This window comes from Uranotaenia lowii, chromosome 2 (assembly GCF_029784155.1).
Source record: "Uranotaenia lowii strain MFRU-FL chromosome 2, ASM2978415v1, whole genome shotgun sequence".
In the NCBI taxonomy this organism is placed as follows: Eukaryota; Metazoa; Arthropoda; class Insecta; order Diptera; family Culicidae; genus Uranotaenia; species Uranotaenia lowii.
The window spans coordinates 347,502,041-347,529,978 of record NC_073692.1 but is presented as its reverse complement, the minus strand read 5'-3'; the positions used below and the strand labels follow the sequence as shown (position 1 = coordinate 347,529,978).

Sequence of the window (27,938 nt, the reverse complement as noted above, 5' to 3'; positions counted from 1 at the left end):
ACGACGATGCTGCCTGTCGCATTATGGGTTCAACGATATCGGGGCGGGAAAATCTCCAGTTTGTTTTTCTATAAAAACATGTGCGAGTCGTGCTTTTACTAGTTGTTAATGGAGGTGAGAATGGGCAAAGTCGGTTTGATTTTCGTGGTGCTGTCGATCGGTTTGGCAGCAGGATTTGTACCGTCGTTATTGGAACTCCATCGGGTCCGAAGGAGTCCATCGATTCGTTGCTGCAACGATGGATTCGAGGACACCGTCAATCACGAGAAGATTGTAGCGGTGAGGCGAGAATGTGCCGAGGAGTTGGGGCTGAACGAGATGTCCGGTAAATATAAACTTTTAAGTGTGGATATGGATAACTTTAGAAATTAGGGGAAATAAGGGCATTATGGGCATTCGTAATAGGTAGCCCTTTTTTACAAAAGTATCTAAGAATTTTGTAAAATAATTTTCAATGGATAACTGTTTTTTTTCAATTCAATAGTATGTGCCTTTTTTAAACGAAAAAATTATCTCCTATTCAAATAACCGGAATATAACTTTTCAAATGGGGTCTTCATTATGGTGCCACGCGTCAATCAATAAACGCAAACTGAAAATGAAAAAAATAAGCAAAACGCAAGTTCTAAACGCATTTTTGAACATTTTTTTCAAGGCTTTTTTCCTAACCCTCTAAATATAAATGATAGAACTGAATAAGTGAGAAAACGTTTTAAGCGAGAAAAAGAAATTGTCACTCTCGTATAACTAGGTTCAATTTAGCATATTTATTTGGCTAAAAGACAAAAGAGAAGGCAGTTTGTATCTTAAACAAAATAAACCCTTCAATTTGAATTTGCATTTTTTCCATAATTTTTTTTTTTGTGAATTATTTCTTACATCCTTTTGTTTTTTCAAATCGTTTTAAGCAATAGCAAAATTGAAATTTTGCGAACTTTATTTTCCGTTAGCTCACCATAAATTAGCGAGAAAATTTATTCAAAACCAAAAGTTAGCGGAATAGTGAGCGATTTATGAAATTATGGAGTTATTGTGGAATTATGGAATTTCAATTCCATTAAAAAGTATTGTAAAGATTAAAGCAGTATAGAGTAAGGACTTCAAGCAATTTATTCGTATCTTGAAAAACTATTATTTGGCACTAGCTGACTAGGCCTTCTTTGCTACACCTTCTAAAAATCAATAAGTCATGTGGAAATTATCATTATACAAAAATTTTCGTAATCTTTACAAGGAGAGCTTTCACATCAAATTATTATTTGAATACAAAGGAAATTAGATTCTCTGAAATGATTTGTTTTTACTTGATCTGAAATTGTTTTTAATAATCGTTTTTAATCTGATATTAAGAACTCGTTTTTTTTGCCTCTCTTCACTGCGACGAGGGAGGGTCAACGAACTGTCATAAGAACATTTATCGTAACTAAATAACATCACATTTCACATATAGCTCCATTTGCATGATAAGTTTTCGAGCCATACATACTTTCCTTCTTCACGTTTCTCCGCTGAACGAAGGAGAAGTCTTGAATCTTAAGAAAAACCTCTCATGTAAAATAAGGTTTCTATTGCTTGAAAAGTTTTAAAAACTATGCGATAAAACCTCCCCCATTCCCGGTACTGTACTGTATGGAATCTCTCCTTAAAAAAAATAGAAACATTTTTTGCACTCGAATGCTTTTCATTTCAAATTTGGTTCTACTTGTTGAATAAGTTCTCAAGTTATACAAAAAAAAAAATGCGGAACTCCTTTTTCCCTTTCTTGTTCCTCACTGGAAGGTGAAAAGGATTTTTTTTAATAACCGTAGAATCATTTCTCCTACCCTTATACTGTCCCCTGTAAAATTTGGTTAAATTTATTTGATGAGCTCTTGAATTTATCAAAACAAACGTATGACACCTGTCTTCTCTTTTCTATTCCATGAGGGGAACCATATCATCTTAGAAATATATCTTGTATTTAAATACTCTTTCCAATTTTTTAGCATCTGCTAGATTAGCACTCAAGTTAAAAAAAAATAGTATGGGAGCTCTTCTTCCTATTCCTATCGAAAAGTGAAAGGAGGAAGAAGTCTTAAACAATCATAGAAAAAAAAATATTCAAATACCCTCTGCTATTAAATTTGAATAATAAGCTCTCGAATGATCCAAAAATATTGTATGAAAACCTCCCTCTTCCTTCCTCTTTTCCCGTTGGAGAGAGGGAGGGGTCTCGAAAAAAAACATATCTTATACTCGAAAATGCTGCCGCTGTCGGCAAGGCTCTCCATATGCAGCCATATGCAAAAACAACGGACCGAAAAAACGGCTTTAAAGATTTTTATAAAACTTCGTGGTTTTCTCGGTTAAAACTATACTTTTTCTATTTTTTTCTTCACAGATATTAAGATAATTGTTGTAAAATTTCGTCCATTTTTTTTGCTTTGGAATTTGTTGATGCAGAGGAGAAAATTATGATGGGACAGCCTTGCGAGTATATTTCGCATGCGTATTAAATGTACCTGAAAATCTGTCCCATATTTGGCTTTACTTTTGTCAGTTGATCATTTGATTCTCTCTATCGCTGAATTATTCACTTTACTGGTTGTTTACTGATGAAAAAAAGTTTGAAAAGATGTTTATGACATATTTAGATAAAGATAACGTAAGTTTATCGTAAGAATCGAGTAGGTCTAAAATAAAATAAATAACAACGTTCCATGAATAAAACAATCTGTACCTTCCACTTTTGGAAAGTTTTTCGGTCGATAATCTTTTAAGAAAAACTATAAATACCTACAAATTAAATAAATGCTGAATCAGAAACAGCAAAGCATCTTGGCTTCAAATGTTTAATGAGGAAAATCTATACATTATGACTTACGCGTGTGCTACCAAGTACGCGTATTTTGGTTCATATATTTTATGAAAGTCCAAGCAGCAAGTAACAGCAGGACAAAAACCTAACAAAATATGGCTTTGTAGCTGACTATTTTCCATGTTTTACAACGAACAATTCAATAAGCCTCATACGAAATTTAAAAAAAAACAGTTTGGTGGAATTTACCCATTAGGCTAAACTTAGCTTGCAATAATTATGGACATTGTTATTTTTGACTTTACTTTACTGTTTTATCTAGTCTGACTTTCGTAATTTTAATGAATGATTATTTTGTCGCACACATTGTATGAATATTTGTAATTTTAACGTAAATTAGAGGAGCAATTTTGAAGCATTCTGTAAAAATAGACATATGGGACAGCTTTGCGGGTATATTTCATACGGGACAGGCATGACTTGGTATTTTTCATATATGTTGAGAACAAAGTTATAAAAGTTTTTAGTCTAAATTGAATAACTAACTGTATTTTAACGACTTTTGAGATAAACTGAAAAATGACGAAAATGCATATGAGACAGTCTTGCGAAGAGCGGTAGTATACTTACATGATAAATTTGTTTTTTTTGTTCGATTAGTTTTCAAGTAATGCATAAAACTGTATGGCAGACCCCCTCCTCCTTTTTATACCCCCAGTGGAAGGAATGATGGGTCTCTAATATCGTAGAAACTTTACCATATCCTCCATATACCTTTTTATGTGAAATTTGAATTTATTTGCATGATTAGTTATCGAATAATGCATTAAATTGTATGGAAGACCCCTTCCCCGCTTTGTATCTCAGCATTTCTCGTACCCAATAACCGCCCATGTCAAATCTGGGTCCATTTGCTTGATAAGTTCAAGAATTTGGCGAATAAATTGTATGGGAGGCCCCTCCTCATTTTCTACCTCCACAATGAAAGGAGGAAGGAATCTAAAACCATCTTTAAAATATTCTTCCAACCCATAAACCCTCGCATGCCAAATTAGGTTCCGTTTGCTTGATTAGTTCTCGAACTTTGCGAAAAAATTGTATGGGAGCCTCCCTTCTCGCTTTCTATTTCCCCATTGGAAGGAAGAAGGGGTGCCAAATCATTTTAGGAACTTTTTTTTTGTAACCAAATACACTCCCATATAAAATTTGATTCCTTTTGCATGATCGGTTCTCGAGTTATTCATACATGTTTCTTTTGTTTAAGAGGCCCAGCTCCCCGCTCCCTGTAAAGGGGAGGGGTCTCAAACTATTATAAAAACCATTCCCGGTCCTTAAAGACCCCTTCTGCTAGGGTTGCCATCCGTCCCGCAAAAGCGGGACATGTCCCGCTTTTTTGTTGAATGTCCCGCTGTCCCGCTTTTCCCTCAAAATGTCCCGCTTTTTTTTCTTGGAAAACTTTTACAAAATTAACTGACTAACACTGGAAAAAATCAAATTTTAGTCTCAATTTGAATTCTTTGACAAACAAAAAATGTTTCAAATACGTCTTTTTCTCAAAATAAGCAGAATTTTTCATAGTTTATATAAGACAATATTGAATATCTCTAAAGCTCTTGGCATTGCAGTAAGATTCTGTTTTTGTTAAGTGTTTTTAGAGCACGTTCAACCAATGTATTAATTGTTTGTTTAAGTTTTTTCTTAACAATTATAGATTGTTAAATTAACGAAATTAATTTTTTCGCCGGAATTGCCTTATATTATACACCAACTGTTTCGACTCAATTGTCCAAAGTATATAAAGATGAAGGTTTCTTGAGTTTTCAAATTTTTCAATTAATTTCCGAACAAACTATTTTTTATTCAAATTACACACAGGTTTTTCACGCGAAATAAAATCTGCCGATTACATGTACGGCTTGAAATACTTTCTCACAAATAACGTGTTAATTCGTGAAAACCGTGGAAATCAACGGTGCATATGGCAAAAAATGAGTGTAAATAGAAGTCATGTAAGAAAAACTGAGCAAAATCAATCTGCGTTTAAAAGAAAGTTTAGTGTACTTTCTATGAACAAGTTTGGCTGATAGTACACGTATAAGTTTTGCTACACAATTAAACATTTTTGACATTTTCTTTAATGTACCGCTTTTTTGGCTGTGTCCCGCTTTTTTTTCGTGAAATGTCCCGCTTTTTTCTAAAAGTATCTGGCAAGCCTACCTTCTGCCAATTTTCATGCAAATCGATTTAGAAGTTTTCGAGTCCCACATCAAATTGCATCACTTTGCAAACGCAAACAAAAATCACCCATTGGGTACTTTTGCTTGAAAAAAAGCAAGGTATTTTTTCCTGTCTTTTGAAAATTGAAAAAAAAACAGATTTGCGCAAATTAATAGCAACTTAACAATGACTAACCCGAGCAAGGCCAGGTAAAATCAGCTAGTTTAAGATAAATTCGAAATGGCCCGATATTGAGAATTTTTGCACACAGCATACAAGCGTTTGTTTCCAAAACATTTGGAATCGCCTCTTCAGGAAGTAGAAATTTGCGGATATGAACGACGGTTGTGAATTTTTTGCTGCTCATTTTAACTTCTGGAAAGAAATTTACTTATAAACTGTTTTTTTTTGTGTTAAAAAATTGGTCAAAAGTTTGATTTTAGTTTGCATCTTATTGATTCTTGTTCAGTTGATGTTTTGGGGTGAACAAGCCTTGCTTAAAATTGGTGGGTAATTGGTAATGCTAAAATAATAAAATTATGGAAGAAATCAGCCTCTCAGGCCTGTCTGAATAAACGTTAACCTAATTAGTTTCTGGTGAGATGAATACATTTTTTTTGCTTTTATTTCTTACTAGCTGATTTTACCCGGCTATGCTCGGGTTCACATAAAACATAAATCAAAATGAGTCGTAAGACTTTGAGAATTTTTAAATTAAACTAAATCATTATAGCAATTTTGCGCATCTTTGGCCATAGTTCAGTTTTTTATTGAGATTATTCACTGTGTTTATCGTTTTCATATTATAGAAAAAATTAAAGGTATGAGCTATAAATTAAAAGACATATAAAATAATTTCCCTTGAAAGCTTATTCATCACGATAAACATTTTTTTCATCCACCATTTTTAAGGAAGCTTGAAAAGATTTTGACTTTTATTTGTTATCTTCAAATGATCAAATTGTTTTGATATCTTCCCATCTTTTGGATATCATTCCACTTTTCAAGACGGATGATCTCCCTGTACAATGGTATATTAGACCTTTATCTACTTTGAAATTTCTAAACAAACATCCGAATCTGGTTAAACCATGTTGAAGACTCACATTGCATGTTTTAAACTATTTGTGTACTATTTTCGATTTTTAATTTCACACTGTTTTATGAGTACTTGGTCTTAAATGTGAAATTTCCACATTTTGTTTTTTGAAGTTTTTGAAAACAACCCACCTCTGAACCGAAGTAACCATTTTAATTTTATATGTGAGTTACATTTCAATGTTCCTAATCTTGGACATTCATCCCATTAATGCTTGTGAAGTGTGATCAATTTTAAAGTTCATTTGTTTAAATTCGCAGTACTAAACGGTTCAACTATAAGTTTTATATAAATTGGATGGTAGAATTGAACAAATTGACTCAAAAGTTATAAATTGGCCAAAGAAACAGAACTGCATAAAACTGAAAACCTCAGATTTAATTAATAAAAGTTTCATGTAATGGATTTGTTTCCAACGGAACCAAAAGTTTTTCCAGATAATAGACGATCAATTTTCTAATCCCCCGTTAAAATTCCCCGACGGCTATTAAAGCGTTGAAATCGAGGCTTTCAACTTATAACTTTGAATCTTATTATTTTTTCTTTCTCTATGAGAGATTCTAAAAATTCGACAATAGTTGGTTCATATAAGCTGGAATTTATGAAAATCGGTTCATTCAGCTGAAGAAGTCAATTCACTGTTCACTGTTCAGGTCACTGTATATTTATGTAGACTCTCAAAGCACCCCAGTGGCGGTAGGGAGCACTTTGAAAATCACTACAATTCTATTCAATATATTTCTAACAGGCTAGTTGTATTTTTCAATCCAAAATGTAGGCTCATTATTGCATTCAAATATCTCCTACCACGTGCTTAGAACAGAAGAAGGTATAAAAATACCCGCCAAAATTCCCCCTTTCAAATTTTCAATGCCCAGCAAGCTTTGATTTGCTTTTCAGTATACGTGAACTTTGAATGGTCGTTGCTAATGCTCGGCCCATAATGATGGTGAAGAAAAAAACCCCGCCAAAGGAAACGAAAATCGGCTGCCAAAATGGGTGCCATGACTTTTGGTTCGTGGGAATTAAATAGAACGTTGTATGGGAGGGTCCTTTTTCTTAGGTGGGAGGGGCTCAGAACTATTACTAAAACCTTACCCTGGTTCAACTACATCTCTGTACCAAATTTCAGGCAGATCGGTTCAGCGGTGTGGATTTGTATAAGGTGCATACAAACAAACAAACATATATAGTCCTACTCATCTTTATATATTAGATTATTACTAAACATTTTAAACATTATCACTTTATAACTTAACCCTACATAATCATAAGAAACGTTTGGCAAGGAACACCACGCTTTATTTTTCATCTTTTGCGTTTTCATCACATGGTTGGCCTGGCCGTAGTAGTATCTGCAATGCATGTTCTATGTATCAGATACTATATTGAAAAAAAAACGAGGAACGCAAGTTTTTCATTTTCCAGGATGCATACAAGTTTTGGCCATGTTGATATTAGAAGTGGAAGAAGAATTAGAAATGGTCCAATGTTTATTTTTAACAAAAACTCGATTTACTGTAAAAATTATTTCTAAAGCTTTCAGCAGCTGTATTTGCATTATTTGGTTATTTAAAAGTTCAAATTCACCATTTAGACTTATTTTTATTCGTTCGGCTTTTCAAAGGATACCCTGAAGTGATATAAAATTCAAAAAATCACTTTTGTATCCAAGAACATAAATTCTTCAAAGCACAGCAACTAAGACCCATTGAAAAATATTCTGCTATTCGGAAGCAGACGCTCAGTGAGCGTCTTAGAGAGGTTAATTTTAAGGAAGAAATTACGAAAAAGTAGGTTTCTGTATAAAAAAGCAGCTTTCAGATGTTGCATAAAGTTGTTTGGATATAGTTTGGCCTAATGCACGATTATGCGATAAGGGTATGTAACTAAAATCAAGTAAAAATATCACAAGATCACAAATGGTTTAAAGTTTATTATCTGAAAATCTGGTCGGTAAACTAGGTTATTTCTAACAGCGTTTTAACTGTTATGCAATTTGATTTGTGGGTAGGGATGAATAATTCCAGAGGATTCCCGTACAAAAAAATAAAAACAAATAAATAAAGCAATTTGATGTGGGACACTAAACTGAGTCGATTTGAGGTCATTTTAAATTTCAGTCAAAACTGCAGGCATAGCTATTACCCAGGGCCGGATTAAGCCATCGGGGGGCCCGGGGCAATTTTTCTCGGGGGGCCCCTATGATTAGTTTTGTTCTTCAAATGCTATCCGAGAGAATGCAAAACATTTTAAACGTTTAAAAGAACTGGATATGAGCTCAGTTTACAGCCTTCAAATTGCCATGTTGTCTGCACAGAAGATAGTTTCTGGTACCTTCAAATAAAATTTTTAATTAATAAGGTGCAAACATAGCGGAAGAGTTAAGACATTTTTAAACAATGAAAGCTTTGATTTGAGCTACAAAGTGCTGAATTTAATTCTCTTTTTTTAAATATCCTTATCACCAACTAAAATTCTATGATTTAGAGAAATTACCGAACAGATATTTTAAATGATTTTCATTTCATCATTGAACATCTGGTTTGTGATTCATTGAGAAATATTTAACTCATGACAATTGAGAAGTATCATGAGGATTTGAAACATTGAATACAAAATTTAAAAAAAAATAAACAAAATAATTAAATTAAAATTCCATAGAGATACAGATATAAGAGTTTAAGAATTAAAAACTTTTAATAAGGTTATATTCGAAACGAAAATTCAGTGTCTCAAATTTAAATCGTAATTTCAAATCAAGTTTTGAGAAAAAAAATATGAATTAAATTTAAAGAAAAAAAAGAAATTTAAAGTCACATTCAAAGCCAAAGCAGGAATTGCACCAAATGTGAATTCAATTTTATATCTTTGGAACACAAAAAAACGTTTTCATGAAATGTTTATGAATATGATTCTCATCAGATAAAAAAAACTGTTACAAAATTGTTATTCTAAATGTGATAGAATTTTCATTCGATGCCCTCAAAGCCAAGGAGGTATAAGTGCAAACAAAAATTCAGATTAGAGATTTAATGTTTAGAACACAGAATCAGCTATCATTGAAAAAGTCAGATAAGGAAGCAAATGAGTTTAGTAATTTAAAAAAATCCTGAGTTCTCAAAATTTAGAAAAACCATGAAACTGAATTTCAATAACTGAAGAAACAATACAAGACTTGAAAGTCTCAATAAGTTGAATCTGGAAAAAGACAAGATTAAAAAAATTCAAATATTAATATTAAAAGAATCACTCAATGATATTCGCAACTTAACTATAAGATCATTTTTATAATAATTCGAGAATGATCATTTGGAAAATGATGTGTTGACTTCAGGATATTTACTTCAGTAGATGATAAAATTTTAGTTAAATCAGTTGAAAATGTTTCAATACGAATTTCAAGTCTCAGACCGAAATTGGCATGGAAATTCAATAAAGAAACTTTGTACTGTTGATTGGTCCAATTTAGAAAACTACAGTTTTTTTAAGATATTATTTTCAAAAATTGGAAGGGAAAAGGGTTGAGAATTTATAAACCAACGGAAATTTCAATAATAATTATCGAAAAGTGAAAAATTATAATAATAATACCCGGTATTCACCCGGATACTGCGCGAGTAAGATTCTGAAATGCTTATCATAAAGTTTCTCTGTTCTCTCTTAACACAGTGAGCCAGTTTTGGCGAAATTAACGGCTAGTTTAGTGCAGTAAGCATCCCTTGGAAAGTTAAAATAATAATAAACATTATCATTGTGCAAGACGTTTGTATGCAATGAAAATAAGGAGATGTTTTTCTTAATTTTTCCTGTTCTGTACAGAATATCCCGACTGACATATGTCGATAAAAAAAATAATTTGAGGTGTTTTGCCTCATATTTAATTTTTGTTTCAAATTCGGTACACATTATTTTTGTACAGATTTTGAGTTGAAATTTTTAAAATTCAATACAGTGAAAACCCGATTTTATCACCCCCTTGATGAATTTTAGAGTGATAAATCGGGGAGAGTGATAAAATCGGGAGATTTCGTAAAAATGATTTTAATCCGTCATAATCTAATACTACAAAAAAAGTATATTATCCCAATTTTGATATTCTTTGCTCGCAAAATGCAGGAGAACTTCTTCACTGCTAACTCTAGGGGGCCCCCTTAACTTATACAAGAGAAAAACTATTCTAGATATTATTTCCCGGGGGCCCTGGGTGTTAAAAAAGTGAGCCAGGAGCGAAATTTGAATACCGACCAGCTCCTGATTTGACAGGTGCTAAAGTGTCTAGGGAAAATTCCCAAGCGAAAATAGCAACAAACAACAACAATACCTATCGATGCGTCACTAGTGGCAAAAATGGAAACAAGTTTAGGACTTACCGGTGCGCAAATGAGCTGCTAAAGCTAAAATAAGACCTAAAATGTGTCCCGGGTTAACACCTGGGATAGCACTTACCGGTACTGGTGCTCTTAGTTGTTATATTTCAAATTGACATTCCGATTTTTTAGTTTTTTCATAGATTTGTAGAAATTGAAGTAGGTTATTCAAGAAGTGTTAAAACTTTTTTTCCCTCGGGGGGCCCCATGAGCCGGGGGGCCCGGGGCAATTGCCCCTTTTGCCCCCCCCCCCTTAATCCGGCCTTGCTATTACCTAATCTTAAAAGTTATTGATATTATAAAAATTATTTTTTTCAGTAACTAAATCTCTTTAACTAAACTGATAATAATTAGTTTATTTTTCACTTCCTCTGTTTTGAGCTCAAAGTTTAAAATAGGTACCTCCTGACTTAAAATCTACTTAATTCAACAAATTTTATAAATGGCCTTATGTTCAGATCAAGGTTGCCGAAGTCAGAGAAAACCCTGTAATTTCACAGAATTTTGAGAAATTTTTTTTCACAGAATCTGTGTCACAGAACAAAAAGTTTTGGAAATATTTTCAAATTTTACAGATCTTTTAAATTTTGTACAAACGTTAATTTTATTTTAACAAAAATTTTGGATTTCTATCTTTGTTTTGGAAAATCGTGCTAAGATTGGTACCGTAATCCGGGGTAAGATTGATCACGTTTTTTTCAAAATTTGTCGATTATATTTGTGTTAAGGGTTATGTGACAAGTTTCATACTTTGAAAACCAGCGCTGGACTCCTATGAACGTAAAACATGGTTGCAGAATTTTATTATACTACTTTAAATTTGATTTCAAAATCGATTTCATCTTTGTTTAGAATTTAATGCTTTGGGGTAACATTGATCAGTTTCTATTTTGACGGTTGTAACGGTTGATACAAAATACCTTCATAATATTTACAACTGCTAGTAATTGATAAACTTAGACAGTTCGGAACAAACTCAAATGATATAAAATTAATTCTACAAAAATGAATATAACACTTTCGGTGGCTCAAAAATACTAAATTTGTATCCTTAATGTGTCAAGGCCGAACAACAATTCAAATCAAGAGATGGACAGAGATGGACAATGAAGCTGCATAAATTAAGGGGGTAAATTTTTAAACATTACTTATAAAACTTTAACTAAAAAAAACAGGATTTTGCCATCATTCAATTCTCACACTATTCCCCTTTAATTTTTTTCTGCAAACTTTACTTTTAAATAGGGTTTCTGATTTTTTCCTAGGCTGGCTTACTCTTGGAAAATGTCCCTAATTTTTTAATATCAAATATTTACCTCAAAATACAACAAAAACTACATCAAAACTATACATTTACTGAGGAAAAAAGTTGAACTCTCACATAAATCAACCTGTTGACTTCTTAACGCTTTGGCTTCATCAGGAAAGGCGATTGCTTGCGGGCCTTCGAAAAAGTAGATATTTCAAGGTTTTGAAATTTCATTTTTACTTACATTTGAAATTTTCAAAAAGTTTGTACCAAATTGAGATTTTTGAACTTAGACTTAGTTATTGATGATTATGTGGAAAAATTTCATGTTTATCAAAGCTACCCCGGTGATCAATGTTGCCCCGTTTTGCGGTAAAGTTAATTGATTTTTCTTAAGTGAAATGTGGAAAATAGTCTTTTTTTAAGACTTTTCAAATAAATTTATGCTGTTTCCATCACAGAAAACCATCACAGATTTTGTGAGAAAAATTATAGCAACTCAGAACTTTTTTTGCAAAACACAAATCTTTTATTGGCAACCTTGTTTCAGATATACTAGAATTATTTTGAAAAAAAAAAACTAAAATTAAACTGCTTTGGGTGATTCCCATTTGAAATCTAATTCAGATTTGAATTACTCAAACTAACTACCATTTGACCTATAGTAAATCTCTTTAATTAAAATTAACAAGTCAACCGGAAATGCAACTACTTAAAAATATACTTCAGACGACTACACGTCTTCGGAAAGTAAGAATCACACCGGGTTCGAATCATATCGCACTGTTCCGAGATTTTCCATCGCCACTCCTGACATACGGCGTAAACCTTCCGCCAAATGCAAATCCAGAATTCGAGCGCCATCGGATTGCACAGGCCTTCTGGAAGTGGCAAACGCGGCATCGAATCGACTAGGCACTGCTCGGCAGCGCTGTCCTGAACAGGTGCTCTCCATTCGGTGCCATAGAAGTACTTTTTGATTTCCTGAACGACCAGCTCGTGTCGTAAAAATCCCTCCGTATCGGTGAGTCCGTACTTGGTCAGCACGCAGAGCGTCAAACAGTTCAGTTGTTCTCGATTATTCTCGAAATCATCATCTAAAATTTGAAAATGCATTAACACAAGAAAAAAAAATAATATCAACCAAATTTTACCGGTGATCTCAGGTGTCATTCCGTTTTTGGCGAGACATTCATGGAAATCATCGATTACGGTTTCGTTCCAGTTTCGAGGCAGCTGAGTGTTGTTCCGTTTCGATTCTGGTGGCGTTACATTGTCAGCAAAAATTATTGCCAAATTTAAAATCACTAGAACGGCTGCACTAAGTTGCACCATTTTTAAAAACAGTCTTGAGTGATACTAGATAACGACTGGCGAATAAATTTCTTCAATGGAATGCGCTAATCTGTAAATGCGTCTCGAATAAATGCAAGCCATTATAGTTGTGTAAATCACATCAGGTATGGATACAGCAGATAGGATGATTCAATCATAGAGAGACAGCAGATTATCTATACACTTAGCGAGATTCGATCGAAGAAACGTTTCGACTATGCTTGTTAAATAATTGGAAAAAGATAATATTACAGCAAATACAGCATTTAAAATATTGCAGCGAATGTAAATTATACCAAACTGTTGAAGACGTCAACTGAATAGTTTTTTTTAATTTAATCTCAATAAATTCGTTGAAGTTATCAAAAGGAGAAACATTATTTCAAACTGAAACGTTCTAATGTTAATCATGAAAAGAGTTGGATCCAACGAGAAAACCCCCTCCGTCGTCATGAAACTGCTACTTTGAATACTAATATCATTATTATTGTTATTAAAACTTAACTTAACCTATCCGCTTAACCTTACCTTTTTGAAAACGTCCTAAATACAAAATTACTTTAAACACGTTTTTCTTCCTAAACATCAGGATATCTCAAATTTATTATTTTTTTCTAATTATTTCTTATTTATTTTCATCTACACGATACACTTTAAAATTAATGGTAAAAACTGTTTGAAATCCGAAGTTCATACTATTCGATCGAGTTTTGATGAATTTGAAAAAAAAAATATATCAAGCTCACAGCTGCTCTACTCCAATAATGTAAATTATCATTATCTATTTTTAGTGAATTTTTCAAAACTAATTTATTTATTATATGGATTCAACAAATTCACTGAGACTGTTATTGTTGTTTATTCATATCCGAAAAGCTATATGATAAGCAATATGAAAAGCTATATTAGACATACTGTTCGAGAAGATTCTATTAGCGCGCACACATTTTTGAGATGTAGTATCTACTGGAATGGAAAATTATTAAAAAAAATCATTTGATAAAAGAGTGTCTGCAGTGTTTAATATAGGTTGAGACCAGTTTGTGAGCTGCAAACATGAGCAAATTATTTCAGGTTTATTGAAACGGATGGAACGAAATGTCACAAAAATCCTGCTTTATCCAATTTACTTAAGTTTGTCAATCCAAATGTTTGAAACTATTCAGATAATAGCTGAACTTACCTATCATCAGTGTGTTTTCTTGATTTTAGTCAGCACTCGTTTTTTTTATGGTGAAATAAGCACGGAAGCGTGGGGTGACTTGAGAAATGCAAAATATGTGGTTCCAACGATGAAATATACCTAAGCAATTCCTGGGTCGAAAAAATATTTAAGTTTTAAGATTTAAGAAAACTTGATTCTTTATGTAGGGAACTTTAGTCTAAATTATGATCTAAATGTAGCTGTGTTCGGTATCGCTAACAGAAAAGTGAGCGTTGCTGAATCAATCGCTAACATAGTCAAAGTTAGGGATCGCTTATTAAAACCATTAAATGCGCTGTTAAAATTATCGCTTAAGATTAAAGCGCTACCCACAAATTGATGAAAAACAAAATGGTACCTACATATACTAAACAAATATTCCTAAACATTTTTAAATATTATGTTTTTGAATTTACAAAATATATTTCCCAGGAAACTAAAATTATGCGTTAGAAAGTTTCCATCCAAAAATAACTTAAAAATATCAATAATTTCATATTTGATTATGCTGTGTCAAACATATTTGAAAATTCAAATACATTACAAACATATTTCAGATTTTATGTGTGCAATCTTATATTAAAAAATTAACACGAAATCATCTTTCTTAAATAGGAGCAGTGCAAATTGTGAATATTTTAACAACTTCTATTCGGTCTTAAATCAAATGCTGAATAATTTTTTAACTGAACAGCTTAACAATGCCAATTCATTCGTTCGTGTTTTTTTTTTAATTTTTCTACTAATCTGTTGAATCAGTTAACATAAAGTGTTTTGAAATGTAGATATTTCAACAATATAAAAAACTTAAGGTTTTTTACGGGTGAAAGCTAGTATAATTTTTTTCAAAGTGTTTATTGATTTCTACTTCTTTTAAAGTTTCAGAAAGAAACGCTCGATACAAGGGATAAAAAGCAATTAAAAAGTTAAATGAGAGTTGTGAGAAATGATTGTCGTGATTCATCACGCGTCATTTTTTACCCGAATGACAATTGTATGAATTTAAATAATAAATATTAATAATAATAATAATAATAATAATAATCACACGTCATATGCGGCGTCAAATGTTACCAAATTTTTCTTTAGTCTGGTAAAAATAAACAAAAAGTACTATGATGCTATCAATTACCAACCGTGAGTTCTAAACTTAGTGGCAAAATTAAATCGCTAACAAAAAGTTAGCGGACTAATTAACGATAAGTGGTTTAGCGCTTTTCTGCCGATCACTGGAATCTACCAAATTGAGGAAACGAAGTGTTTGTTGACTAAATTCAACAACACTGCTTCTCGTTTTACAGATCATAAATTTTAGAATAGAGAACTGTAAAAGTTTTCTTAATAGCCCAGCACGGAGGCAATTTAACCCTTTTTTTTAAAGAAAAAAATCAATCTTTATGAAGGTTTTCACCAGCCAAATTGCACTTTTATTGAATAAGAACAAGGCCGTGCGAACGGGGGGGTTTAGGGGTTTAACCCCCCCCATGGAGATTTTTTTCAAGTAAAATTTTCAGTACAAGAAACAAATTTATCGGAAAATAACTTGATCCCAAAAGGTGTTTAAAAATAAGTGTAGACAAATATGGCAGAAATTCGGCTCGCCTCCGGCGGAATTTTGTCTTAAATCACTCTCTAGGCCCAAGACATTTCATTTTACGGCTCTATATGACGTTCACGAATTGAAACCAATCAATTTTAGATTTCGATTTGCAATTCAGTTAATACCTTTTGTATTGAAACTCAAATCTTGACACACATAATGCCTAACTCATGTTTTAAATGGAGTTTCATTAAGAAGTGTACCTAAACCATTTCAAAATTTAAAACCAACAATTTGAACTTCAAAATTCATTCATAGAATACTAATTTTCCACATCACAAGTTGGTGGACATGTTAAAGGTGTTGAATATTACAGCGCAAGTTTTCAATCAAGCCTTCAATTGAAAATGAATAAAAGGAATATTAATCTCGACGATTAATATACAACAATTATGATAGTTTTGCTGAACAATTTCAAATCATGATTATTTTCTTGCCTAATCTGAAATTTATTTTAGAATTCGGATTTAGTTACTTTTGAAATCTGGGTTGAAATTGATGTATTGTATTTCTATTATTTCTATTTCTTATTTCTATTATTTCTATTATTACTCTGGTTTTATTCAAAATTTTAAATCGCAATCGTTTTCTGTGTTTTCTGAAATATTGATGTAAGATTTGTAAACTTGATTGTTTAGTATTTATTTTAAAGCAAATGTCTTGTTCAGAATAAAGAACATCATTTCAAATAATATTGATGACTTTCAGGAAAGAGCAGTGATTAAAAAATTTGATAATAACCCCCCCATGAGCGGGTCCTTCGCACGGGCCTGAATAAGAATGAATTATATCGTGCAGGGTTGAGCAACCTTTTGCAGCAACGGACCAAATTGAATTTGAAATATTTTCGGCGTGCCGCGCTCAATATAATATATAAGCTTTACGTCATTTTTTATAACGACCACTTTTTGTCGATAAAAAGAGAAAATAAAATGAATTCATGTTTTTAAAGAAAACAGAAATTTAACACCGTTTTTTAAATACAAGTTGAATAATATCAGTTGAAAATTGAACAAGTACCTGCACAACATTTTTCAATGATAAAAGTCTACTGTAACAACGTTGACCCATAATCCTAGACTCGGGGTCGAATTTCATTTGCTAATAACCTTTTTTTTAAATCAATATTCTCATTGTCACTTTGCACGACAGTAACGTAATCTTGTTCATTTTCTTATAATTTTAATTTTTTAATCAATTTGATTTTATTTTTCACAGATCTTTCTTACAAACAAAACCATCGTTTGTTACACTTAAAAAAAACAAAATTTCAACCTTTTTTGAACCACAGAAAAACCTTTAACTCTTTGTGGTTCGAAAAAGGCTTGAACTCTTTTCTAGGAGAAACTCTTTTTTGTTCGAACTGATGCTACTATTCGTCATCACTTTAGTTTAAACTGGAAGCTAATTCACAGTGAAAACTTTTAGTGAGAAAAATATATTTTTTTTAAATCACTGTCTTCCCAGCGTTCAAAGTTGAATCGTTAATAAATTTGTCTACTTTGAATCCTTATTCTGTGTCCATTTTCGAAACGTTTTTTCACAATTAAAATTTTTCCGAGATGGCCAGATTTTTTCTTTCTGCAAACGATGAAAAAACTGTTCCGTATATGATCATTACATTGCTACATTTTGAGCAATGTGATTTTAATCACAAAAAAATCATAATTGCGCAGATTTTAAACAAACTTTGTCAAAATTACAGTTTACATATTTGATTCTTGATTTATATTTCAGAGTTTATGGATTTTCATGAGTTTTGAATGCCACTGGGATAGGCTTTTTACAGATGATTCATGAAAATCTTATGATTATAATCAATTTCTATTTCTAAAAAAAACAGGAATGAAGTTTCTATCAATTTACAACCTTTTTTGTGATATATTTTGATTTTGTGAAAGAAAAAATACTAGAATACATGGATTACGATGTTTTCCATACAAACATCCGTCCAAAAATGAATGAAATCGTATGTTAGGCGATAATGAACCTGATTTTCTACCCGGCACCATTTTTGATCACATTCATCGATTTTGACGAAACTTTGTCTGGTATTAGATCAAATGTTTCTACATCTTAGGACCAAATTTCAAGATTTTTCAATGAAAATTGTCGAAAATACAGCAAGTTTAATGAAGCAATTCCAAATTTCCCTTTTTACGGAAATACCTCTATCTTTGTTTCCCGTCATTGAAAAGGCTTCAAATTTTGAATAGTGCTAGTTGAATAGTTAAACTAGATTGTATGAAATTTTCAAGAAAAAATATCAACCGAGAGAGAAATGGCAGCTCGTCAAAGTCGAAAGTGGGTGCGCAGCTTCACGCGATTTCATTCTTTTTTGAACGCAACTGTATGTCAAAAAATAAGATTGTGTGTATTAACAGATTATCACCGCTGATTTATGATTTTTAATTGAATGATTAATGCCATTTCGGTGAAGTATATTCTAATAATAAAAATATCAAATGAAAGTATTGAAAATTATAGACGGATAGATAAGATAAGAAAGCATGAAAGGTGTTGAAAATGAGCCAAGAGCGTGTGATGTGAAAACTTCTTGCCGTACAAGACCATTTGTCCTGCACCATTCGACATTCATTCATTCATTTTAAAATAATAAATAATATTGCAGCTACACTTAGTTTTTTTACGCGGTATAAAATCCGTCGGTATCGTATAGGACATGGAATATTTTCGGTTAAAAAACGTGTTGTTTCGCGAGAACCGTGTAGAAGAACCGTACCAATGTCAAAAAAACTTGTAAAAAGAAACCGTATTAGAAAAACTAAGCAAAATCAAACCGTGTAAAGAATCTTAGTGTATGCCTTTACTAGAACAAAATAATCCTTAAATTTTAGAAAATGTTAACAATCTGAATGGTTTTTGGACAAATGCAACTGCAAAAAAGTGAAGTGCATATTTAATTTAATTACTGTCATATCATTTTTTTTAAATTGGTATGAATCAGTTTTTAATGGTGCTTTATAATCTACCATTATAATGTAAAAACAATTCAATTTGAGAAATGGTTCGCAGGTCGCGTTTTGATCATCCCTGTGCTAGACATTGATCACGAGCTATTTAGTTGCAAAATATGTATTTTTGAACTCAAAGGATCAGTTAAATATCAAATGTAGCAAGAGATCGATTATCCATACATCTTCCGATGGATTTGGGCTCACATGAAAGGGGAAAATGCCAGCTTTCGAGTTGTGCATGTATGTACGTATTTATCTAACACCCATCTAACAAATTATCAAAAGATCTATCAATCCAAATGGTATAGGGAGAACTGTCCCTAAATGCGCCTTTTAGGGGAAAAAATAAATTTTTGGGTTACACGTGGTACCAAACTTTATATATTGATATATAGATACAAAATCACAAAAAATACAAATACAAAATAACAAATTAACGATAACTAATTACAAAAAAGTTTTAAAATGGCATCGTTATGAACATTACAAATCAAGCTTTCTAGAACGTATGGTAATTTTTGCAAACTTGGATTTTAGAAATAACAAATAACGCATCAAAAATAAAATAAAAGAAATTTAAAAGTTTTGCACTGCAATATTTTTGTACAATTTCGTTGGTGATTATTTTATTTTATTTATTTGGTATTCCGTCTTACGACATAACCTGATGAACAATACTCCTCCAATTCACTTGGTTCATGGCAACCATTCTCCAACTTCTCGGGCATCCCACATTCGCCAGATCACACTCCACTTAGTCTAACCCCCTCGCTCGTTGCACCCTGCTCGTCTCATTCCTACCGAATTGGCAGCATTGCAGGTATTGCAGAACGGCCGTCCAGCATTCTTGCAACATGTCCTGCTCAGCGAATCCGTTCAGACTTCACCACCTTCTGGATACTTGGTACTCCGTAGAGCTGCGCGAGCTCGTGGTTCATCCACACCCCATTCTCCTGAACGCCGCCAAATATGGTTCTTAACACTCACCGCTTGAATATTCCGAGTGTGCGCAGGTCTTCCTCGAGCACTATACACGTCTCGTGCCCGTACAGGACAACCGGTCTAATGAGTGTTGTGTACAGGTTACACTTTGTGCGGGGGCTAAGTCTTCTCGACCGTAGTTGCTTGTGGAGTCCATAGAAGGCACGACTTTCGCTGATAATTCGCCACCGGATCTCACAGCTGGTGTCATTGTCTGCGGTCACCGTCGATCGTGACTTTGTTATTACTGGACAAGCGGGTTCGGTCGGTCTCGGATCCGCAGGCCAGCATATACTTCGTCTTGGACGTATTAACCCAATCCTTCCTGCTTCGCGTTTCAGTTTGCGGTAGATCTCCTCCACCGCCGCAGATGATCTGCCGACTGTATCAATGTCATCGGCAAAGCAGATAAGTTGACTGGATCTGTTGAAAATCGTGCCCCGCATTTCGCCCACCGCTCGTCGAATAACACCTTCTAGCGCCACGTTGAACATCATGCAGGATAGACCATCGCCTTGTCGAAGTCCCCTGCGCGATTCGAATGAACTCGACAATTCACCCGAAATCCGCACACAGCCCGGCGTTCCATCCATCGTCGCCTTGATCAGTCTGATCAGCTTCCCGGGAAAGCCGTTCTCGTCCATGATTTTCCATAGCTCGTTACGGTCGATCGTGTCGTATGCGGTTTTGAAGCCGATGAATAGATGGAGCGTAGGGACTTGGTGTTCCCGGCATTTTTGGAGGATTTGCCGTAATATGAACCTGGTCCGTCGTAGACCGTCCCTCCATGAAGCCGGCCTGATGACTTCCCACGAATCTGTTTGCTTGTGGCGTTAGGCGGCGGAGTAGGATTCGGGACAACACTTTGTAGGCGGCATTGAGGACAGTGATCGCTCGGTAGTTCTCACAGTCGAATTTGTCGCCCTTCTTGTAGATGGGGTATATTACCCCCTCCTTCCACTCCTCCGGTAGCTGTTCTATGTCCCAGATCCGGACTATCAACCGGTGTGTAGGCAATCGGCCAACTTGTCCGGGCCCATTTTTATGAGTTCAGCTGCGATGCCATCCTTCCCAGCCGACTTGTTTCTATTCAGCTGGCGAATGGCTTCCTTAACTTCACTCATCGTTGGGAGTGGCTCCTCTACGTCGTTAGCTACGCCGGCGATGTACCTTCCCCCACCGTCTTGATCTCCTGCATGTGCGCCGTTCAGGTGTTCATCGAAAGCTGCTTCCACCTTTTCATCACCTCACGATTGTCCGTCAGGATGCCTCCGTCTTTATCCCGGCACATTTCAGCTTGCGGCACGAGGCCTTTGCGGGATGCGTTGAGTTTCTGATAGAACTTTCGTGTTTCTTGGGAACGATGCAGCTGCTCCAGCTCCTCGAGCTCCTCCTCCTCCAGGCTGCGCTTCTTCTCCTGAAAAATTCGGACTCTTCCGCTGTCGGTGATTTCCCACGTTCCGACGGGTGCGTCTATGCACTGCTGCCGCCCGCGCGGCTTTTTCTTCGTCCATCACCCTCCTACATGCCCGATGAATTTCGTTGGTGATGTTAGAAACTAATAATATTTGTCATACGTTAAAGCTAACGTTTGAGGGATATTTAAGATATTAAAAGTTCTTTTAAATAGTAGGGCTAGGTGGCTTTATTATCATATTTCAGCCATTTTATTACATATTGGAATTCTTTTGATCTCATTCAAGAGATCGTGATCAAAACCTTCTTTGTTTTATGTATTTGATAAGTTTTTGTTAATATTGGATATATATGACTTAAATTTAGCTTAAAGTTGGAACATTTTTCAAAACCCAAATTTAAAATTCAAACCTGATCATCTCAGGGAGGGGTGGACCAAATTTCAAAATTCGAGTTTCATTCGAATTCTTTTATCATACTTATTAAAATACATTTATTTAATTTTGTGCGAAAAATTTGCAATGTTCTTAAAATATTTAACCTTCCAAAGTCGTTCGGGTCAATATGACCCGAAGCGCACATTCAAATCATCATAAGTCTTCGAGAAAAAATCGCAAAAATTTGATTTTAAAAACCTCCCTGGGAAATCACGAAATACACAATCTGTAGTACCAGGCAACTTCCTGTGACCACCGGAAGTGCTCCCTCAAAAAAATCCGTAATTAGGCTGTTCGGGTCTATATGACCCGAGAGTTTGCGTAAGTTCCCCTGGCCGCAAATATTGACCGATTGCGATGAATTTTAATTCATTGTATAGATAATTTATTCTAGTTTCTCAATATTGTAAAATAAAGTCGAAATATTATACGAAATCACCTGTAGCTGATTCCGAATGAAAAAAGTCCCGAAAAAAAGCTCTTTTTAGAATGCCTATAACTTGAGACAGGTTCAAAATATAGCGCTGATTTTATAATATTTGGAATTGTCAAGAATAAATCTATCCATGGATGTATAAATTTTTGGTGGTCCAAAGGAAGTTTTGGCCGCTATCCCGGAACTTCCGGTAGAAAAAATTCTTACTTCAAAAAAGTCACCCAATTTTGGCTTTGCATTGCTGTATCTCGGTTACCAATGGATCGATTCTCTAAATTCAAATTTTAGTTTTTTTTCGTTAACTTTATTTTTATTTTTGTAGAACATAGTTGGTTCCTCAAAAATCTCAGTTGTTCAGTATATGGTCATGAAACTCACATCTTTTTTGTCATTTTTCAAACTCCCCCTCGTGTCGGTGGGTTTACGCGATTTTGTTAGCGTGATTTCTCTAAAATTTTAACTCAAATTGGTCACTTTTTATATACCTAGAGATTCATTAGAGTCTCCTCTTTCGATTGACATACATTTTGTGTGGTGTTTTGAAAATTTGTAGCAACGTTTTTCGAATTTACTGAAAGCTGCCAGATTTCAACCAGTTTGGTCCACGTTTTCAACAGGTTGGTGTACAAATCTCGCACCCCTCACGTAGCCGCGGGAGAAACAAATCCTTTAGCTCTCTTTTTGTCGCTCACCAAATCTACCACCTAACCAAGCAGCAGGAGGAACTGCCGTCTCGCCGCGTGGTTTGTTGATTGATTGTGCTGATGCTGATAACGAAATGATTGCTTTATCGTTGAAGGAATTGCTTGAATCTTTTTTGATTTAATATTTTGATGGGGGCAACATTTCTAAAGTTCACGTCCATGATTTCAGATATTCAGATTACAGATTTCAGATAGCAGATTTCAGATTTCAGATTTCAGATTTCAGATTCAGATATCAGATTTAAATTTCAAGATCCGATTTCAGATTCAGATTCAGATCTCAGATTCAGATTTCAGATTCAGATTTCAGATTCAGATTTCAGATTCAGATTTCAGATTCAGATTTCAGATTCAGATTTCAGATTCAGATTTCAGATTCAGATTTCAGATTCAGATTTCAGATTCAGATTTCAGATTCAGATTTCAGATTCAGATTTCAGATTTCAGATTTCAGATTTCAGATTTCAGATTCAGATTTCAGATTCAGATTTCAGATTCAGATTTCAGATTCAGATTTCAGATTCAGATTTCAGATTCAGATTTCAGATTCAGATTTCAGATTCAGATTTCAGATTCAGATTTCAGATTCAGATTTCAGATTCAGATTTCAGATTCAGATTTCAGATTCAGATTTCAGATTCAGATTTCAGATTCAGATTTCAGATTCAGATTTCAGATTCAGATTTCAGATTCAGATTTCAGATTCAGATTTCAGATTCAGATTTCAGATTCAGATTTCAGATTCAGATTTCAGATTCAGATTTCAGATTCAGATTTCAGATTCAGATTTCAGATTCAGATTTCAGATTCAGATTTCAGATTCAGATTTCAGATTCAGATTTCAGATTCAGATTTCAGATTCAGATTTCAGATTCAGATTTCAGATTCAGATTTCAGATTCAGATTTCAGATTCAGATTTCAGATTCAGATTTCAGATTCAGATTTCAGATTCAGATTTCAGATTCAGATTTCAGATTCAGATTTCAGATTCAGATTTCAGATTCAGATTTCAGATTCAGATTTCAGATTCCTCCCAGCAAGTTATTCCATTTTTTCCGCAGAAGCAACCTTCTTGCTATGAATAACATCAACATACCAACCGCAATTTACACGGACTCAGCTAGTGTTCTTATGGCTTTGGAATCCGGTGTAAAGCATCCGATTATACGAAAAATCCACAAACATGTTAATTTAGAAAAAGTTACATCTATCTGGGTCCCAAGCCACGTAGGAATAACCGGGAATGAAGCAGCAGATCGTCTGGCAAACGCAGGGAGGGAACCCGAAATGCTGGAAACTGGAACACCAAAATCAGACACCCTAAAATGGGTGAAATCGGTTATTTCGAGACATCATTCATCAAAATGGAGAATCAACACAACAATCAAATTGAGAGAAGTGAAATAAGATACCGACAAGTGGAAAGACGTAGAAAACAAAAAAGACCAACGTATCCTGACAAGGCTAAGAATTGGCCACACGAAAATTACGCACGATTACCTGTTGAAGAAAGAAGAACCTCCAGTGTGCAGTACCTGCAATGTGGTGTTAACAGTGAAACACATTCTAATAGAATGTATAAAATACAACACACAAAGAAATGATTTACTACGAGAAACAACTTTACAATCAGTGCTACAAAATGAAAAAAACAAAGAAAAAAAGTGCTAGAGTTTATAAGAAAAAGTGAACTCAGTGATTTAATCTGATATGTAAAATATGATACACGAAATGGGAGGGTGAAAACATCTGCTTAATCCCTCGATAAATAAAACATACAAAAAAAAAAAAAAAAAGATTTCAGATTCAGATTTCAGATTCAGATTCCAGATGCAGATTTTAGATTCAGATTTCAGATTCAGATTTCAGATTCAGATTTCAGATTCAGATTTCAGATTCAGATTTCAGATTCAGATTTCAGATTTCAGATTCAGATTTCAGATTCAGATTTCAGATTCAGATTTCAGATTCAGATTTCAGATTCAGATTTCAGATTCAGATTTCAGATTCAGATTTCAGATTCAGATTTCAGATTCAGATTTCAGATTCAGATTTCAGATTCAGATTTCAGATTCAGATTCAGATTTCAGATTCAGATTTCAGATTCAGATTTCAGATTCAGATTTCAGATTCAGATTTCAGATTCAGATTTCAGATTCAGATTTCAGATTCAGATTTCAGATTCAGATTTCAGATTCAGATTTCAGATTCAGATTTCAGATTCAGATTTCAGATTCAGATTTCAGATTCAGATTTCAGATTCAGATTTCAAATTCAGATTTCGATTTCAGATTCAGATTCAATTTCAAATTTCAGATTTCAGATTCAGATTCCGGATCAAATTCCGATTTCTGATTTAAATTTCTGATTAAAATTTCAGAATATTTGTTACTTGAATCATAGATTTTGTGTCTCCTGCAGTAGACACTGCTTGAAATAAAAGAAAAGAATCATGATAACATTCAAAACAAATGTATCACTGAAGAATTCTAAAATTCAGAATATTCAGAAAAGAATCATGATAACATTCAAAACAAATGTATCACTGAAGAATTCTAATGGTAAAATATCGAAAATGATTCAAGAAGCTTATTTCAATTTGGAAAAATAATCTTTCTCTATTTTAAAATCAAAACATTTACTACGCAAAGAGGCATCAGCATCAGCACAATCAAAATCAATCAACAAACCACGCGGCGAGACGGCAGTTCCTCCTGCTGCTTGGTTAGGTGGTAGATTTGGTGAGCGACAAAAAGAGAGCTAAAGGATTTGTTTCTCCCGCGGCTACGTGAGGGGTGCGAGATTTGTACACCAACTTGTTGAAAACGTGGACCAAACTGGTTGAAATCTGGCAGCTTTCAGTAAATTCGAAAAACGTTGCTACAAAACACCACACAAAATGTATGTCAATCGAAAGAGGAGATTCTAATGAATCTCTAGGTATATAAAAAGTGACCAATTTGAGTTCAAATTGTAGAGAAATCACGCTAATAAAATCGCGTAAACCCACCGACACGAGGGGGAGTTTGAAAAATGACAAAAAAGATGTGGCTTTCATTACCATATACTTAACAACTGAGATTTTTGAGGAACCAACTATGTTCTACGAAAATAATAATAAAGTTAACGAAAAAAAACTAAAATTTGAATTTAGAGAATCGATCCATTGGTAACCGAGATACAGCAATGCAAAGCCAAAATTGGGTGACTTTTTTGAAGTAAGAATTTTTTCTACCGGAAGTTCCGGGATAGCGGCCAAAACTTCCTTTGGACCACCAAAAATTTATACATCCATGGATAGATTTATTCTTGACAATTCCAAATATTATAAAATCAGCGCTATATTTTGAACCTGTCTCAAGTTATAGGCATTCTAAAAAGAGCTTTTTTTCGGGACTTTTTTCATTCGGAATCAGCTACTGGTGATTTCGTATAATATTTCGACTTTATTTTACCATATTGAGAAACTAGAATAAATTATCTATACAATGAATTTAAATTCATCGAAATTGGTCAATATTTGCGGCCAGGAGAACGTACGTAAACTGCAGGTCAAATTTATCAAAAATAGATTTGTACGGAAATTTTGCGAACGGCTTTGGAAGGTTAAAATAGCTACTAAATTCATCGTCCAGAAGTTTGGGATTAGCATGTAGTATGGTGTAACGGCCAAAAGTTTGGGATCAGTCTTCAAAAACATGCATTTTATTTCACGCTTATCTCTGTTATCAAAAAACGTATTGTCTATACGGTAGGCTGATTTGGATGCTAATGAGTTGCATTTGCTTTATGCAAATGCACTCTCTTTAGAACTTCAGCTAAAGTTTCATCATTTTCTGATGATTTTCACCAAATAGTTCAACCGTAAAAAAAATGTTCAAATTGGTTTTGATCATAATTTAGTTTTCTTACAAGTTATTACACATCGGATTGACGTAGATCTTGAGACATAGAACCACCACATCAACATTTGTTCCTGGAAATTCCGTCCTTCACTAATTATACCCCTAGAATCAACTAGTTTGTTGTGTTTAGTTACATCGCGCACAATGATTTCATGTGAAATTATATATCACAAAGCAACGAACTTGCACCGGACCTTTCCGTCCATAAAGAACTCATTCACCAAATAATGCAAATCTTTCATATCAGCTGCGTTTAATTGAATGGGTTTTTCATCGGTCAATTTATGTTTTAATGACGCATTATGATAAGGTACTTGTAGTTTTCATTCTTGGTTTTATTTAGATTTTTTGTTCTGTAGTACTCTAAAATACTCGACTATTGCAAAATTTTGATTTTATGAATTTTATTTTCAAGAGGCCTTCTATTAAGTTTTGTAGCAATTTAGAGGATTGTAACCAACTTGGCCATTTGTCTTCTACAAAATAAGGGCAAACGTTTTCTTTTACTTGCATCTAAGAAGATTTCTTAACAATACTCGATTTTTAATTTCTTCTTCACAGAGGAAGAGCTGGTCAGCAACCGGGACAATTTGGTGTGCCTGCTGGAGTGCATCGTCAAGAAGCACGACTTGGCCGACGAGAAGGGAGATCTGTTGCACGATGATCTGGCCGAGGCCCTAAAGGAACACTTCCAGGCTGCGGAATGGAAAGCTCCTCTGATCGACGGTTTCATCAAGGAATGCTTTGACCACGCGGAACATGAACACGAAGAGGAAGGAACCGAAGAGGGAAAATGCAACCCGGAAGGATTTCACTTTGCGTACTGTCTGTGGCGACAGTTTACCCTGGCCTGTCCGGAAGAGATGCAAGATGGATCGGAGAAGTGCGACACCATTCGGGGCAAGCTGAAGAGCAACGAGAACGTGAGCTTCTGGCATAACGATTTCGAAGAGTCGAAGTAAAGCTCGGAATGGGGAGCAGCTTTTTAGCTGTTCGTTTTTTTAAGTTTTGCTAGAAAGCTTCGAAACTGTTGACGTAAACTTTTGCTATGAGATCTTGGATTACTCCTACCGGATTAGTGATAAGTTGATTCTTGATGTGAATCTTTAGCGATTAAGCTGCAAATGTTTGGATGACTGTTTGGTATTTATATTCCTCTAGATAATAAAACCATCTGCAAACAATAAATAAAACCATTCATTTTGAAAA

At 34.1% G+C, this 27,938-nt stretch overlaps 2 protein-coding genes across 2 annotated transcripts; one reads left to right on the top strand and one right to left on the bottom strand.

Moving 5' to 3' along the window:
• Nucleotides 1-114: 114 nt before the first annotated feature.
• LOC129743623 (uncharacterized) lies at nucleotides 115-27,938 on the top strand. Its single transcript, XM_055735704.1, has 2 exons — nucleotides 115-325; nucleotides 27,291-27,938. The coding sequence occupies exons 1-2, from the start codon at nucleotides 121-123 to the stop codon at nucleotides 27,689-27,691; spliced, it is 606 nt and encodes a 201-aa protein (XP_055591679.1). The 5' UTR covers nucleotides 115-120; the 3' UTR covers nucleotides 27,692-27,938.
• Nucleotides 10,153-13,162, bottom strand: LOC129743625 (uncharacterized). The gene is made up of 2 exons (XM_055735706.1): nucleotides 12,887-13,162; nucleotides 10,153-12,829 (listed from the first exon to the last, which is right to left on the bottom strand). Exons 1-2 carry the CDS (start codon nucleotides 13,065-13,067, stop codon nucleotides 12,441-12,443), a joined length of 570 nt encoding a protein of 189 aa, XP_055591681.1. The 5' UTR covers nucleotides 13,068-13,162; the 3' UTR covers nucleotides 10,153-12,440.